Source organism: Lutjanus erythropterus, chromosome 20, assembly GCF_056507025.1.
Source record: "Lutjanus erythropterus isolate fLutEry1 chromosome 20, fLutEry1.hap2, whole genome shotgun sequence".
NCBI classification, from domain to species: domain Eukaryota; kingdom Metazoa; phylum Chordata; class Actinopteri; order Lutjaniformes; family Lutjanidae; genus Lutjanus; species Lutjanus erythropterus.
The window spans coordinates 20,524,203-20,542,897 of NC_139336.1; the positions used below are offsets into that span (position 1 = coordinate 20,524,203).

Sequence of the window (18,695 nt, forward strand, 5' to 3'; positions counted from 1 at the left end):
TGCATGACATAGTTTTTGATATTCATGTCCTTCCTATTTTGCTTTGGTTTTTGCCTGATAATTCAGTTTTGTAATGTATTGATTAGAGAAGTCTGTATTGTTTTACTGTACAACATGAATGCAGGTTTGATATTCACTGTGACTGCATGTCATGCTCTCTCTCTCTCTCTGCCCCCTTTTCTGTCACATCTTCAGCTGTCTCTATCAAATAAAAGCAAAAATGCCTAAAAATAATCTTAACAAAACAAAACAAAAACTCAACCTGGTTAGCAGCAGTAGATTTTTGAAAATAAAAGATGAATTAAAATGCTTCAGGTACTAGACCAGAAATGTTCAATGCTTCAAGGTACACCCCAAAGTCCCTGCACGTACTAAGAACTACCCCCAGAGCACGAACTTCTTCGGGGCAAAATAATGTTCCCAGAACTTGATTTAGACTCCGGTCCCTGCAGTGGAAATGCAGTCCATGTTCCTCCAAAGGTTTCCTAGGGAAAGTTCTTTATGCAGCTTGCATAATTTGTATATGATTCTCCATTATTGGTAAAAGCATGCAACAAAAAGAAAAAGATGAATTAAATAAGAGTTATGTTAACATAGGAGTAGTATCAATCTCAGCAAGTTTCTAGAGTCTTTTAATGCTATAATAATTAATATGTGTTCATATTAAAATTAAAACTAAAGAAACGGTCAATGTGTACTTGATTTGTAATGCTGGTGTGGTATATTCCTTAAAGCATCACAAATTCTAAAATATTAGCTCTTCTTTTGCAGGCCTGCCCTGCTGGATCTCGTGATTTCCGAGAGAAGCAGTGCGCCGACTTTGACAACATGCCTTTCCGTGGGAAATACTACAACTGGAAACCTTACACTGGTGGTAAGTTCAGGACTGGGAATTGCAAATCCATTAAAACCCCTGATAACTTTTTTTTTTTTCGAATTGTATGTATTTATCTGTAACATTTATCGTTTGGGAGAAGATGTTGTTTTACTGAGAGTTGAATACTCAAATCTCAGTTTATGTGCTTCATCAGGACTGTGTGGGTGTGGTTTGATCAGATTTGACTGACAGTAGTCTGGCAACAAAAGCAACCACACAAGCATCATCACATTTTGACTCAAATATTGCTCAACTCCAACACATGACATCACCCTTTTCCAGTGGAGCCCTGCCCACTTAAAACAACTGAAAAACTGAAGGGCAAAAACAGAAAAGCAACATGTGACTCAACAGTTCTAACTTAGCAGAAACATGTACGTCTCTAACGTATGTAGATCTCCTTAGCTCAAAAGAAGCTGATGTTTCTTAGAAAGTACTAGCTATTAATTCACAAAATCAACTTGAGCAACATCCTAGCTACTGACTTCAGTAATGTGTAAATATTGTCAACTAGGAAACAAAAGTAATCAACTATGTAAGCAGGTAGTTCCTGTATCTGCGGCATAACTGCCAAAATAAGAGTTTTAAGCACAAAAACTATATTAAATGTAATTGATAATCCCTTTTAAATGTATTACTGTGTTTTATTTATATATGAGTACATGAAATAATTTGCGTGTGTAAGATTTAATAATATTCTGGTGTTAAGAATGAACGGGAAATATCCAGTTACACTGATCTAACTAATGCTATTTAGATAGTCACTTGGTCTGTTCAAGTGGTTATGTCTTAGAACACTGTTGCTAGGCAATGACAACATGGACGCCAAAACTGTCAGCGTCTACAAGCCACTGAAACTAACAAATTCACAGGCCAGTGAGTTGTTAATGTTATATAAATATATAAACATTTCACATTTTGTATTACAAATCTATACAACTAAAATCAACATGTTAAACACGTTAAGGCTACAGCTGTGGTGTCCTCTTTAAATTCTATTTAACCTATTTAATATACTGTCTATGGTTCCAACTCGCTATTTGGACTGCAGTACTCAATTTTTAATGCAGTTATTAGATTTAGTTCATTTAACATCAACTGAAAAAAAGAAACTCCCCACTGTCTCTGAAATGTCAGCAAACGCGTCAAACCTTGTGAACCGTGAACTCAGAGGGAAACGCAACCCCACTTGAAGGCATGTAAATATTTTGTAAAAAGTTATCTCTATGTTGCAGCTAGTTTGTGTGGTGCAACCAGCTTTAATTTGATGTGTAAATCCTCATTTAGTAAACATTTACATTCTAATCAGGCTAAAGTTTAACTTGCAAAGAGCTGATGCAACCAGCTTCAGAATATTTCATACGTGCGCTCTCCTTTTTGCGTCACAAATGACCTGTCTTCAGGCTGGCCTGTCTTAACACCAACAGTGGAAAGCTCTCTTTGCTGAGTAGAGAATTCTCCAGATTCCTGTACACTGTGTTGTGTTCAAGGACCTGCAGTTGTTTCGCTGGTCTCCTGCATCTGCTGCTTGTCCAACCTGGAATATTTTACATTTTGGGCAGACGTCTTGACTCATTTCATGTCAAGAATCTCCCAGAAGGCGAAGGACCGGGGCTCATTCTTTGGTCTCTTCTGGATCAACACTTAATCTGACTGAGCCAGAATGCATGGAAGTGCTATTGTACTGTATCACAGTTACTGGCAAGAGTTTAGAAGTGCAGGCCTCATGTTGCTCTCCCCCTAACTTCTCTCCTTGATGTCTGGGGATCATGGAAAATATCCACTCAACTAAAAACACAAGAAAAAGCGATAAAAGTTTGAAACATGTAAACAGGGCTTTTATTTTCTTTGAGAGATGGAAGAGTTTAAGTTAGATCTCTTTTATCACAGGGGTCTATTTTGTCAAATTCATCACCTCCTGACTTACAGCGTTCCTCGTGCTGGGAGCCGTCATGTAAAAACAGCCGATAACCTGCGTCAGTGTAATTATTGTTGGCAGCCGGCGCTGTCTCTGTTGGTGTCAGTGTTACAGTGACGTCAGGCTCGGGGTTTTAGATCTGAGCACTGCTGACTTTCCTCCAAATGATTATTATTGTCAACAAGTGGAGAGGAGATCCCAGAGCTGGCTGGGGCAACACTAGTGTTTGCTGGTCTCTATGTTTTGTTTATCGTTCATCTCTGAGTTGTTCTATTAGCGTTCAGGTCATGTTGTCTGTTTTCTCTGTGCAGGCTGAACTCTAGATAACGATGTGCTCTGTGTGTCTGTCTGTGTGTGTGTGTGTGTGTGTGTGTATTCTCTTTCTCCCAGGTGGTGTGAAGCCCTGTGCACTGAACTGTTTGGCAGAAGGTTATAACTTCTACACAGAGCGCTCTCCTGCAGTCATAGATGGCACCCGATGTCAGGCTGACTCTCTGGACATCTGCATCAATGGAGAGTGTAAGGTAAGGAAGCAGTTATAGTCTTATGGTCATTTAAAAGCCTAAATCTACATTATCAAACGTTTGGGATGCTTCAAAAATTCTGTTTTACTCTCTTTTATTGAGGTCTTTAAGTAAAACTATCGTTTGTTGATAACTTTAGTTCTATTTTCTTCACTCCGTTTCCATCGTTTGCATGGAACTGTATCCAGGGACATCGCTAAAAAGACGTCCAACAGTCCAACAAGCATGAGCGGTCAGAAGCGAAACTTAGCCTGGCATCACCAGACTAAATCACAAACCTGAATCAGCTGGGAATCTCTCAGTTCAGTTTCAATTACAAGGGAGCTTTATAATCACAGGTGCACACCAAAATACCCTGGAGGCAATTGGATGTACTTGCAATCAATCATAACAACAAAACATGTGACACATGAAGTGGACAGAGCAACGCATGGAAGTTGTGGCGATGCTTTGTGGCAAGGCCTGGTCTCAAACTTTTCTCAAATTACAGCTGAACATTAAACTAAATTGTGTTTATGAAAACATTTGACCGTTGTCAGCTTAGTCATCAGTTCATTATCAGAATCATTGCCGAACATTGCAGTGTTATGAGCTGTAATGCATTCACTTACTGATGTACTTAATGAAGTGCATTTAAATGTGGGTTCCAACTGCTTTGCTAAGAAAAACGAATAAAAAACAGTCGGTGACTATGAGTCTTTCTACTGAACTAAATAACACGATTTGAATCAGAAAAGTGTTTCATTTTTTTTTTTTTTTTTTACCTTTGACTCACTATACTTACTGTGGTTGTGCACACTTACATTACACTCATTTTGGGTACCAGCTTCAAAAGTAGATAAACTGTTAATAAACTGCCCCAATGGAACTATTACCAGGAATGTAGCCACATAACCTTGTTGAGTACAAATGTTATCATATCTGATAAATAGTGTAAGTGTAGTTTTCCTTTAACCACTTGTCTGCCAGCATTAGTAAAATAAACTAGAAACTCAGTGGTGATGTTTTGGTTCATTAAGTACGACTTGAAAATCAGTGAAAGTAAACTTGACATTCTATTTGACAAGAAAATCTCAACTCTCCCTTTTCTGTGGAGTTTTCAGCTGCATGTCACAGCAGAAGTTTGACAGAGAGCTTGCTATCATGACCAAAGTTTGATACCTTTGTCACATGATGACAGCTGAGCAAACAGCTGAGACTGTAAGATGTGGTTGAAAGCCCTGAAAACAGCTGTTCAGCGGACCTTGACCTGAGATCAAGCCTGAACTTTAATGTTCAGTTGTGAATCTATATCCTCAGCTTTTCACACAAGGACTGATCCTTTCATTAACCTTTTATCTTATTATTATTATTATTTATAAAAGGTGTATTTTCTTCTGTTTCCCATAGCCAGATATTAAAAATAGAATAGAATGACATATCTTATAAAATTCATAAACTCATCACAGCTGAAAACATATTATAGCTCCTATTGTAGGAAATGATTATCTCCAGATATAAATATGGGATCAATCCTGTTTGCAGGCAGACTTACAGAATATGAAAGGACGTGTTGATGCATTAACTGGCTCTGTGCCAAACTGAATTCAGCATTATGATCAATTGTGCATGTTCAGAGCCTGTCAGATGCAGTAAAGAATTCATACATCCCCTGCCCTGAAATAATATGACACAGCACAGTGTGACTGTATCCTCAGTGCGCTCTTGTAACGACTGATATTTTGATAAATTGCAGCTGGAGTGACGTGTTAGCTCTAGATTTACTGAGCTAGCAAGTATTTCCTCAGCCTCCGTGCTAGTTTTTATCTTAAACAATACAGTTTTCTAGACACTGACTGCATAAACATGACTGCCAAAGGACAAAACTGCGCCATTCTCCAGTGAGGAACAATCGAGCCTTTTGAGCTGCTGATTGTGGCTGATTGTGATCGAATGAGTGGCATTGCTCTTTTTTTGACTCTTATCAGGGCTCTGCAGGACTCTGCAGGATTGTTTTGTGATAAATAAAACACAAAAATCATTGTTTTGATTGAATAATGATTTTATATATATTTGAAAAGGCTGATTTAATAACATTTTATTGAAAGGAGTTGGCAGTCGGTGCTGTCTTTGTTTCCACGAGCATAAATCATTTTTGTGCAGTTTGTGTGTGTGTGGAGATGAGGGTTTTTTGTGTATTTTCTGAGATGCAGCTGAAATAACTTCTTGGTTGCTCGCTTTAAGTATTTGCTTTGACTTCCACCTGACCGTACAATTCGATGCCTGTTTGGCATGATGGCGCAAAGTCTGTGCCAACAACATTACTCTGATTCTAATATAAAAACACAACACGGTTTGTGTTTTAATGGGAAGAGAACTCTGAGAGGTGGAATATTCCCGACCAGAGGAGCACTGCAGGTTTATTTCCAGTCTGAATCCAGCGTGTCGTTTTATTTCAGAGGCTGGCTCTGCGGGTTCGCTGCCACACTGTGATAAATCTCTAGAACACTGTCTGCTTGGAAAGCTCTCAGAAACACTCAAAACTGCTATGCTGAGCTGAAGAGACAGAGAGAGGGGAGATAGTGATAGAGAGGAGAAAGAAGCGGGAGATCCAGAGGAGTAGTGGAAGTGTTGGTGATAACAGTAATCCTCACAGTTGTATTGTCACACAGCCTTAACACACAGTTGATAAGGCTGTTATCACACGGTGTGGACACTGGAACTGCGTCCAAATTCATTCCCCATTTACTGCCCAGTGCATGACAGTTTCTAGGACTACAATGGATCACCCGTCTGATAATTTTTGTGATTTATTCATTGATTGATTGCTTCATAAAATGCTAGAAAAGTGGAAATTCCCATTCTGTTTCCAACCAACATTGCAAAACTCAAATATATTCTGTTTACAACATAAAACAGATAAAACCACCTCACTTTGGAGGAGTTCCTTTTTTTTGGTTTGTTTGCTTAAAAGCGTCTGTTAGAGCTGCAACAATTAGTTTGATTCATTAGTTGATAGAAAGTAAATGAGTTATTATTTTGATGAACTTGATTAATCATCATTTTTCAAGCGAAAATGTCAAACATTTGCTGGATTAAGTTAAAGTTCAAATCATTCATCTGCAAAAACAGCATGTCACAGTAGATCTACCCAACCATAAACTGTGTGCCTAACATGTAACATATTTTAATATTGCAAATGCTCCAGCGAGTCCATATACTGCTGGTGTTTCAAGGCTTCATGAAATAATGAAAAAATGATGAAATAATCAAAACATAGATATTACCTTCAATACCACTGTTCCACCTTCGACGCTCCAAGGCATTACCAATCAAGTAACGATGAAGCAATGACTCCAAACTGAGCACAGATAAAGACTTAATGAGCTCCATACGGCCTCAATATTAAAATCTATTTGGAGCCAACACATTATTGTCTGTTACACTGGCTAGTTTAAACACTCAGAGTTCATCATGTTTTATAACATCTCATATGTTTTCTATCTAAAAACCTGCCAAGTTATTAGCAATTACAGCTGTAATCACTGGAGTCTGGTGTATATATTTCTTATTGTCAACAAATCTCATTAAAACACCAAAACCAACAATGTGTTTGTCTGTCTCTCAGTAGTTTATTCAGTACTAAAACCCAAGCCCTTTAGTTTTTCTACTGAATGTGTAAAACTTTTGACAAGAACACAAATTATAGTATTTCCCAAAATGTTGAACTGTTCCTTTAGAGACCATGAGGCCTCTGCTCTGAAATCTGACCTAAACAGATTTGTAATTATTGTGTATTTTCATATTAAAATCATGTTAAATCTTGAATCCGTGTATCAAACTCACTCTCATTCTCTGACTTCGTTGTTTTTTAAAGCACGTGGGCTGCGACAACATCCTGAGCTCTGATGCTAAAGAAGATCGGTGTCGCGTGTGCGGAGGGGACGGCAGCACTTGCGAGGCAACAGAGGGACTCTTCAACGAGTCTCTACCCAGAGGAGGTAAAACATGTCTGACTCCAGGCCACGCTGAGACTTATTTGTTCTGTCACCTCAGGTTTCTGTTAGATATATTATACAGCAGCTTTCAAGCTTCTTTGATTCACTCGGTGTGAAGAGGAGGAGAGGAGATAGTGTGTTTTGGTTTGACGAGCACATGTGACAAACTTCAAGTCACCGGAGATGACTGTGAAGAAAACACATCATCCTTTTTGGCGGCGCAGCTTTTGTCCAAACGCCAACACATCCCTGAAGCCAGGAAGATAATCTTTCATGGAAATGTTCCTTTTTCTGCTTTTGTCACCCTCTGACAGAGCATATGTTTTCAGCTATTTAGAATTATGTTGTCAGAATATTGATCAAAACACAACACTTGTCCCATTAATTACATCATGGAGTGAAGAAATCAGGAGTAGAGATAGGGACACGGTGTTGGCTGTAGCCTGAGGTCGTCTATAGAGAGCAGGAGAGAGAGAAAACATATTTCTCCTTCTATGGTATGGCTAGTAAACCATCTAAAAATACTGTGTGTGCATGTGTGTGTGACTGTAAAAAAAAGGAGGGGATTGTTTTGTCCTCCTGCTTTGTCCTTTTTGGGTGATTTAGGATTTATTCTATATGTACTCCTACCTAACATGATAAGTTTCTGTCTTCTCTGTATTGTAAAAAAAAAAAAAAACATATAGTAGAAATCAGATTTGAGGAAGAAGAAATACCACTTAAATGATTCATGCCCTTGTCTTTCAGGCTACATGGAGGTGGTTCAGATACCAAAAGGGTCGGTTCACATTGAGATCAAAGAGCTCGCCATGTCAAAGAATTATATCGGTAAGTGGCAACTTAAAAATGATCACAAATTACCTAATAATTAGACCAATATGCACTTTCTTGAGCTTTATTTTTGGTAGACATGCTAGCAGTGTGGCTCTATGGCTGGCAATGTTTGTCTGCTCACCAGTTTTGTCCAGACTACATCTCTCTACCTTTGGAAGGATTGTTGTGACATTTTGCACAAACATTCATGGCCCCCAGGGGATGAAGTTCCAGGGACCATTAGGTTGACGTTTTTGTTTTGTAGTGAAATATCTCAATAAGTATTCAAGGGTTTGCATTGAAATTTGGCACAGATATTCATAGTCCCCAAAGGATGAATCCTAATGACTTTGGTGATTCCCTGAGATTTCCTCTAGTGCCGTCAGCAGAGCAAAAATATTATCCAGTGAAATATCTCAGCATCTACTAAATGGATTGGCACATAATTTTGCCTACTCCCTAAATGCCTACTCTATTTTTGACAGGAGCTGCATCAAGCTGCACAGAGCACATCAGGCAAGAAGTCAGACACAGGAATGGTGTAGATAATTAAATTTTCAAAATAAAAGACCCTTGCAGACTCACAATAATAAAGACAGACAATAAAGACACCATTTATCTATGTAGGCTACTTCTCCACAGTTGAAGCAGTAAGAAAAAATTACCAAATGCACAAAATTTGTGCAGGATAAAATAATCAGGTGCTCAGCTTTTGAAAAGCAACGCTGGTAGGGGATTAAAGTTTAGTTTTAGTTTATGAGAAGCTATCTGAGAGCACTTTTCAAATAGAGTAGATCTGGACCATACTACTTAGAAACCCAGTTTTTCCCACCAAGAGCAAGCACTGAGGCAACTGTGGTGAGGAAAAACTTTCTTTTGACAGGCAGAAACCCTCTACCGATCCAGGCTCTTTATGAACAGAAAGAAAGGGGGGGGGGGGGGGGGGGGGGGGACATGCAGTAGCACAATGCAGCTAACACAAGTCAACACTGATGAGTCGCCATGCCAATATACTGGTTTTGCTGAGCTGGAGCAGCCGTATTGAGCAGATATACCATGTAACTATCTTGTCTATAGCAGTCGCCCATGTTCTTATTTATTTTCCTTGGCTCTGGCGCACAGCTTGACAACATTTGATAACAGAATTTGTCCCACATCATGTCATGATGCCAGATCAGAAGCAGTCGACTTGGTGGAGTGGGTGGGTTTAAAGGTCTGTACCCAGGCAAGACATTTATTGGATAGATTACCATGAAATTTGTTTCAGACATTCATGTTCCCCTGAGGAAGGATATCCACTGTGGTTTATGACCAAACACCTGCAAAACTAATGACAGCTGTTCTGTGTGATAGGTGCTAATAGGCAATCTTTGGCATGTTAACACTCCAAACTAAGATGGTGAACATGATTAACATTATATATCAAAAATGTGAATGGCAGAATTGTACTTGGTAGCATGCTGACTGTAGCCTTTAGCTGAAAGCACCACTGTGTTTCAGACTGGGGTGGCTGCAGACTCTTAGTCTTGCTTCACTATCAATCCATCAAGCAGAGCCTGTAGTTCACTGCAGTGTGATGAATTGGCAATTTGCGAGTTGAAGCTGTTTCATATTATCTGTTCAGTTCTGTGTCAACCACATTTCCTGGGATTTCCTGGTGTCTTTGTCAAGAGCAAATTAGAAGATGCCATCGTGTAATCTCCTGTTGCCTAATGTGAACCCATAAAACTGAGACTGTAAGAAAAAAAACCTGAATCTTAACACATGTGATGGCCATCTTGGCACCAGACTCATCCGCTCCGTTCCAGACTAAACAAAAACTATTTGCAACACTGGCAGCGACGGACCCAAAACAATCAAACAACCGGATTCAATTAAGCCCGTTCTGTGTCTTTTCATTAGTGAGAGAAAGACATGTGACAGCGTGTTGAATTTATAGCGGATGGTGTTGATGGAGGGCTTAAGTTACACTTTGAACCGGAGAGCTGCATCAGATTTATAGGGCCGTGGTGACAGCTGCCTGGTCCACCAGGATTATGGGGGATATGATGTCTATATATCAAAGTTTAAAGAGTGCAATTTTAGCTATTGTGTGGGACTAGATTTTCCCCTTCCAAGCAATTTGTAACTTTGTTATGAATTTCATCTGTGACCCCAGTGATAAAGATAATATTTTTCTTTTGCTGCATTGTCTGAGTCCTTGCTATTTAGGTCAGAAAAGTTTTAGGATGGGTTGCACCAACAAAGACTGATTTTTAAACCAGATAAAATAATAGTTTGTAATTATTTTGCACCAGACTTTTAAACTATCTTAGAATTAAGAAAGATTCAATTTAAATCTCTCTTTAAACCTTGGTTTAAACACCCATATGCTTAAGAAGGTGTAATTTTCAAAAAATCTGCCTATTTGAGATGAGTTGATCAAAATAATCAAGTAGGTAAAGTAATATTTAGTTAACTTTTTAGCTAGTTAGCAAACAATGTGATATGTTATTAACTTTTTAGCTAGCTTGCAAACAATGTAACGTTTTGTTAAGGAGTACTAGTACTGAGTCCTGACTGCACTCAAATGAATAATTTGTTTATTTATCTCATTTTGCATATGCAAAAATCTGGTTAAACTCTGTTTAATTTTAGTTTTGGTTTATATCAATAAACTTCGATTTACTGAATGGAGATTAGCTCTGGATTTACTAATTTTAAACCTGATTTTGCTAAACTCTGATCAGATTTAATCTTAAATTAAACTATTTGGTGCAACCCAGCCATAATGTTTTATTAAAGCAAAAACTAAGAGAGACAGTATGAAAATAGAGACTGGGATGATTGTGAAGACTTGTGTAAACTGCACTGTTCAAAATAACAAAATCACAGTGCTCACAATCAGTGCCAGATGTGCTGAAATTGAATTTATTGAGACGGGGATGGTGATGGTAAAAACGAGTAAACTATTGTTCATCTAATCTGCGTAAACGCTGCAGAGGGGAATCTGCAGAGCACGAGCCAGAGAGACAGAATAGCGAGCGGTTGGATCGTTTCTCCTCAATTTGGCCCCATTTCAATGCAGAGAAAGTGGATATTTTCAGATCTGTTGTGCTTGGAGACCAACTTTTGTTTTGACAACCAGACAGAGTGGTATTCATGAGGTTCGTCCAGGCTTTCACCTGAAGTGTGTTTTCTTTCTCTTCCTAAATTAGACGTATGTACATGTCGGTGCACGTGAACCTCTTCATTTACAATGTGTGTGCAGGCACGTGCGTGTGTTTCTGCTCAGTCTGTTGAGGGATAGAGAGCTGTCAGTGACATCAGGGAGGCTGAGAATGATGATGACAGAGATGAGCAACGGCAATGACATCACGCCAAATGATTGTCTCCACCTGTTATTTCGGCTACTGTTCCTGTCTGCTTTTGATTTCAGCTTTCTAAAAGTATTTCTCGTTTTCTGTGATCGCTCAGCTTTGAAATCTGAAGGGGATGATTATTACATCAATGGAGCGTGGACCATCGACTGGCCCAGGAAGTTTGACATCGCAGGGACGGCGTTCCACTATAAGAGACCCTCTGATGAGCCGGAGTCCTTAGAGGCACTGGGAGCCACCACTGAAAACCTGATTGTCATGGTAAGAAATTATATTTTATTGTACATTGTGCACTATAAAAAAAACACTGAATGTGACATTTCAATCAGTGTCTTTTTATTGAGTTTATAATGCACACACAGTGTACACACCCAACAGAAATGACAGACATACTAATAGATAAGATTCATAATTGTAAATAACTAGAAATAAAAAAAACACAAATAGAACAACTTGAATTAAGAAAATGGATCAAATATGCATAAAATACTGCCTATAAAACTGAAAAATAAAACAGTGAATTGAACAATCTGCATTATGTTCTGCATAAAAATATCAGACAACATATACACCAATACAGATATAGACCCATATAACTGTGCGTGGCCAGTTTCGTCCCTCTTAATATTGGCTGACTGATATATCCGTCTGGCTTTACTCACATCCAGGTTTGCTTGTTAGAGGTCTTCCTCCTTGCACAAGTTAAACCATAGACAGGAATGTGCATTGTGCCACTGTTCCAGATACAAAGTTTTTGTAGTAGTGGCCAAAAAGTTCACAGATTACCTTCAAGTTTTTATGTACATTGATTTTCTGTTGAATAGTCTAATACAGTTGCTAGTCTCTCAAGTTTCATGTCCATCCAAGCTTTGGAAGTGCTTCAGCTGCTAGTCACCTGACATGGTGTATGCAGGAAATGAATAGGACTTTAACATCCAGAAACATTTTCTCACTTGGCAACTCTACAGTTGTGCCTTTTTGACCCTTGTGTGCATTTTATGCTGTATGTGTGTCCGTATGCTGTTGGTCTGTGTGAGTTCACTTAAACTCAACATCTGGGTGCTAACCTCAGGTGACCCTCATGCTGTAGTTCGGGGCTATTTATATGTGGATATTGAAAAAACAGAGTGTAAGCACAATGTCACTTGATTTGGTTAACATCTGTGTAGGAATTTGCTTGTGCATGTTAGTGTTCCTCTGTGTGTATTTTTTTGTGTGAGGCAACTGAGCATTCTCTTGTCGTAATACTCGGTGGTTTCTGCCTTGATATGAATGTTGAAAATACCAGACCACACAGCACCACTGGAATAGACGAGCGACCGGCCACTCAACCACTGGCCATTTCTTTGCGGCTTGTAAAGCCCGACTCCCTCAGTCTCCTTCTGCATCCAACAGACTAATATAAACCCACCAGAGACTCACTGGTCCAGGCTGCATTTAAAGCTGCTATAATCAATTTTTTAAATATAAACAATGGTTGAAATGACCCGCAAGTTTAATGTTTTTGTTCAGTCTCAGTGCTCTCATCAGCTCTTTTCAGCAATGACCCTCTACAAACGTTTTAAAAAATAGATAAAGAGTCACATATTTTTCTCAGGAGTTGGTGGAGACCAAAAAAAGAACTAAAAGAAGAGTGAATATCACATGGGTGGCCAGAAACATGACCCCAAATAAATGCTGATGTTGCTCAGTGTACTTTGTGCCATGCGTGGGGATAAATGATCAGATAAACTGTTTGTCATTTTCCTGAGTTTGTTTTAATACTGAACGCAGAAATTTTACTAAATGTACCGTGTTCTTGTTCCTACGGTTTCTCTCTTCTGTCCTCGCCTTTTGTTTGCTGCTTCCTCTGCAGGTTCTTCTTCAGGAACAGAACTTGGGAATACGCTACAAGTTCAATGTGCCCATCCAGCGTACAGGAAGTGGTGACAACGAGGTGGGCTTCTCATGGCACCACCTGCCCTGGTCTGAATGCTCCGCTACCTGCTCTGGAGGTACGTCAGTACAGTAGTATCTTTCTTCTCTGCTTTTCTGGATTTCTAATGGCCACAGAGCCCTGCAGCCTTTCCGATGTGAAACCCGTATGGAAGAATCAGCTGTTTTTTATTTTTTATTCGTATGTTTTTATTCTTACATATCTGTGTGTATCGTTTTGTGTATGGGTCGTAAAAGCTGCTATCTTGTCTATCTACCTGCTTTCTAACTTAGCTGACCTACCAATCAGCCTGACTATCTAGTTTCCTACCCATATAAAATGTTTATGCAATCAAGTTTCCATCCAAATTTAGCATACTCTTTTTATGTGTTTAATTTATAGGACAGCTGACGACATGGAAAGGGTGAGAGAATCACCAACTGAGCCAGGCCACCACATTTAATGTAAAATTTTAATAGAATTTCAACAAAATCAGTTACAGAAAATGTGACTTCATGTGTTTCCATCCACTATTTTGGAGGGAAATCCAGATATTAAGAATTTCCAGTTAGGAGAAGTTTGCAAAAACAAACATTTGGTACAGACAACACATAAAAGTCTGTTGAGTGCTTCTATTTATATTCCACAGACGTTTGATGGACAGAACTCTTTGTGATTAACACTTTGATATGTCAAAGTTTTCAGACGGACAACGGGGAAACAGCAGTTTAGGTACTCTTCACCCTCAGACTGGAATATATTACAGAAAGTTTTGAAACTCCATGACCTGACTTCTTTGAATACTTTTAAATCCATTTTGAAAGATCTGGTGATGGTAATGTTGGCGATATGGTCGTACTGAAGCGGGTGCTTCTGCTTGAGGTGGTGAAATTAGTTTGTTGTACTGCCCTCCTTTGCTGTTGCGGTCTTCTTGCAGGTCTTAATATTACAGTGGTTTGATGCACTGATCTTTTGTAACCAAATCACTTCCACACTACTGAAATCACTCCACTTTTTGGAACAAACTCCTCCACCGTGGAGCCAGTAGCAACGAGGCATGGAGCCACTGCAGGGGGAGGGAACGTAAGACCAAGGGAGACATAAAGTATGAAGTTGAATGAAAATGATCTATACAGGGGAAACAAACAAACAAACGGTTTAGTGATTCTATCCTGCTAAACTTTATTTCACTAAAATTCAACATTTGAATCCTTTTTTTTATCAGTTCCATGCCCAAGTATTGTTAATAATCGATAAAAAATTAAAAAAGCACCAGTCAGAACCTCAAACAAACTTAAATGATGTGGAAAATGTGATGGAAATATGGCATCTATGTTTGTTTCATGTATTAATTTAAGAAATGTTACAGTTTCCTTTTCATCTGCACTGATTATCACATGCTTCATGTACATTGTTATTATTTGCTGAGCCTGTTTCCACAAATGCTCAGGTGGACTAAAACACACATTGTGTCAAAAATTAAACCTATACAACAGTCAGCTCCCTTTACAAAAGATCTTTTGTGCATTGATTTACTCTTCATTAAATTAGAGATTCTTTCTTTCTTCCCGTCAGGTGTCTGTCAGGTGAAAAGTACAGAAATGCTCTTTTTTTTTTCTCATGCTTTATCAATTACTTCAAGCATAATACAATTTAGCTGTCATCTTTCTGTCTTTTTTGTGTGTAAAATACTTAGATTTTATTTTACAAAGATTTTATAGAACTTTTGTAAAAGAGAATAGTACTGTCTTCTCCGTGTCGACCTTCTACTGAGCTCCAGTGGCCGGTTGCCTTTTGAAAAAGAGCACTCCAAGCATTGTGGTGTTGAATACCATAACACGCTGCGGGTGTTTAAATTCCTTGCGAATATTTCTAACCTTCTCAAATATTTAATACTTCATATCTTGTGTGTGCGTGTGTCATTCTGTAAATCTTCCCCAACCAGTAATTACGCAAATGCTGAAAAGCAGTGTGTGGAAACCCAGTATCATAATTTGCGATGGGTTTCCAAAATCATTACTTTATAGCTGGAGATTCAGCCCTCTAATAAATTCAATATGTATATTTTCCATATTTTATCCAGAGTAATGAATATGGTGTAATTTCTGTGAATGAGATGCTCTGCATAGCTTCTGGTTTACCAGCGCTGCACACAGATACGGCCACTCTTCTGGGGCGCTTGTCCTACAAAGTCAAACATTCAAAAATCTGAAACCGCAGTGAAATGTTGACCATGGCCTCAAGTATGACTAAACCAAACCTTTTAGCCCAAAAGCAATGGGTTTCATGTAACAATAAATAGTGTTTCTTCCCAGTTGTCAAGTGTGGCCTGGACGGGTTTGTAATATTTTGTAAAAGCATGACTGAATAAGCATGTGGGTTTCTCCGAGGAAGCATTTCCAAGTCCGGAGCAGAAGTTTGAATCTGTTCCTTAGATGGGGAAGCACACATGGCCTTCCAGTGTTGAAAACATCCCTGTGCATTGTTGATCCAAATGATCTAATTTGTCTCTGGCTGTGCTGACATGTTTGGAATTTCTGCTTGATATATGACCTGAATGATTAATTGATTATAATAATGCTGCTGATCAATTTTTTGTTCAGTAATTAAAGACCAGCTCTGGTGAAAATCAGTTTAGTTTTAACAGAATAGCATGTCTGTAGGTCTATAGTGTATTTTCTGGTATTGTGTTCTGCTGCACTGTGTAGAAAAAGAGTCCAAAGTTTTGAGAGTTGATGTATTTTGTCTTGTTTTGAGCAGCGATCAGCTGAGCGGACAGAGTGCACTGGATGCGCTGCTGTGTGCACCGCTGCAGCTAGCATCTGTGTGTTTTTGACTGAGAGGGCGACAGAGAGGGAGAGAGGAAGGTAGAGGGACTATTGCACTATTGCAGTCATTAATACGCCAACCGCTGCTTTTTCTATTGAATTAGCTGAAGCAGAGCTGTTGCTGTAGCTGCACATGTTGCTGTCGTACACGTGTAGTTGTTGTTGTTTAATGCTGGTTAAGCGTTCTTCTTCTTCCTCTGGCATTTAACAGCACTTAAGCATTAATGCTGTCTCTGTCATATCTAGAAGAATTGCATCTCCAGTTCCTCTGTAGTTCTACTGTAGGGTGACATCCCTACTGTGACCTGTACTCTAGTGCCATTCACTGCTAACCTTTTCCTCTGCACCGCTAGCAGCACCGTTACTCTCAGCCTGCATGACTGAATAAGCTTGTGGGTTTCTCCGAGGAAGCATATCCAGGTCCTGAGCAGGAATTTGAATCTACTCCTTAGATGGGGAATCACACATGGCCTTCCAGTGTTGTAAACATGCCTGTGCATTGTTGATCTAAATAATCTAATATGTGTCTGCAGTGTGTCTCTGGCCACACTGAGCTTTAAATCAGCTGAAAGTTATTTAATCATGCCCCCATTCGATATAGCTAGCTCAGCTAATCATGGGGTGTTGTTTAATATATCACTACAGTAATAAAACCCATGAAAAACACCTCCTGACAGCCTTACAACTGAAACTCTTTTACCCCATGCTTCGTGCTGTTCCTCCAAACTGTATTTCACTTCAAGCACAGATGGGTAGATTTTCTACATACACACACATCCATATCTCATTACAACTGCCAGACAAGTCTGCTGTGGGATATGTCCCACGAGGGCCCAAACAGACCCTTTCTGAGTTGGTATGGCATATATACACATGCACACACACAGAAAACACATGCATGCTCACTCACACACACACACAGTGGGAGGTGTGACACCGATACGGTAGCCCTCACGCTCTCCATCAGAAGCCAAAGTAAAGAGCTCTCTGCTCTGTAAAAGTGATTTGCCAAGATATCCTGCAAAGAATCAGGAATTTACATGTCTGGATTTACTACAGACTGAAAGTGATACCATCGCAGCTCAAACACAGCACTCGACACAACGGCCGGCTTCCATGTTTCTGAGGGGGTTTAATGTGCGAGATCAGCTGAGCCCTGTGCCGCCTTATTGATCAGTCTCCTCTTCCCCTGCAGGTTCTCAGAAGCAGGAAGTGGTGTGTAAGAGGCTGGACGACAACTCGGTGGTGCAGAACAGCTACTGTGACCCAGACAGCAAACCTCCAGAGAACCAGAGAGACTGCAACACTGAGCCATGTCCTCCAGAGTACGTAATACTCTTGTTGATCATTTTCTTCCTTTTTTTTTTTGACATTTTCTTTTTATTTGAGTAAAGAGTCAAAAGGTGCAAAGCATCTTACATTATACGTTTGTTTTTGAAATCAAACTAAACAAACAAAAGTCTCTCATGCAATTTTACCTGAAATCTGTTCAATATGGGTCGATAAACTCAATCCATCCTTTCCAACTTTTATGAAATATGTCAGTTTTGAGTCCCACAACAAGCAATTGTTTAGTCTGTAAAATATGAGACATTAGTGAAAAATTTGGGAAAAAGTTCCCAAACCTAAGGTGATGTTTTAATACTGCTTGTTTTGTCCAACCACCAGTCCAAAACACATACATTTATATTTCCTAGTGATATAAAACGTCCTTTATTTGGTAGGACAGCTGAAGTGAGGACAGGAAAGAGGGAGAGCGAGTGGGGGAATAACACGCAGCAAAGGGCTGCAGACGGGATTTGAACCCACAGTCGCTCCACCGGACTCACAGCCTCAGTACATGGGTGCACACTCAGCTGAGATACCAGACTTTTATTGGTCTTGAGAAGCTGCAGTGTTTATTAAGTGGCACACTGTAATCTGTACTGTACATTTACTGCCAGACTGACAACTTCCAGCTAAACTTTTCCTCTCCTCCGCTAGCAGCATGCTACTCATATGGCAGTATCCTTTAATAAAATCTAATAAAAAGTAACTGACCCTTCCTAACTCCTGCCCCTTTTTGCTCCGTGCTCCAGTGAATGATAGTTCGAGGTTGGTACCTCAGTCAACTTTCTCCGTTACTGTTTCCTGTACTTAAATATGCAGCAATGTTGAAAAAAAAGCCAAATTTTGAAGATGTTTAAAATATGACACTGGGGACCTGTAAAAGCAACGTAGCAACATAGCATAATGTTAGTAAAACACTAGCTAACTACGTAACTAATCTACATCAATCATTTTCTAGCGAGTTAGCTAGCGTTTTGCTTAGTTAAGATGTGGCCATGTTGCTGGTACAGGAAAAGGAGGAAGTTGACTGCGGTACCAAGTTTTTTCTTAACCGTTATTGGAGCACAGAGCAAAATGGGGGTCTTAGGAGGGGGTCATATATTTGGGTAGTCACAGTAAACCACCAAACTTGAAGATTCAAAACAGTAGTCTAAA

At 39.3% G+C, this 18,695-nt stretch overlaps 1 protein-coding gene across 1 annotated transcript in view; it reads left to right on the plus strand.

Annotated features, from left to right (window-relative positions):
- The window catches only part of adamts6 (ADAM metallopeptidase with thrombospondin type 1 motif, 6), an 84,653-nt gene that overhangs the window by 51,715 nt on the left and 14,243 nt on the right, over positions 1–18,695 (plus strand). The window contains exons 15-21 of the mRNA XM_084746222.1: positions 772–874; positions 3,186–3,319; positions 7,176–7,299; positions 8,044–8,124; positions 11,566–11,729; positions 13,324–13,462; positions 17,407–17,536. Of these exons, the coding sequence (XP_084602348.1) occupies positions 772–874; positions 3,186–3,319; positions 7,176–7,299; positions 8,044–8,124; positions 11,566–11,729; positions 13,324–13,462; positions 17,407–17,536 (875 nt within the window). The remainder of the gene's footprint in view (positions 1–771; positions 875–3,185; positions 3,320–7,175; positions 7,300–8,043; positions 8,125–11,565; positions 11,730–13,323; positions 13,463–17,406; positions 17,537–18,695) is intronic.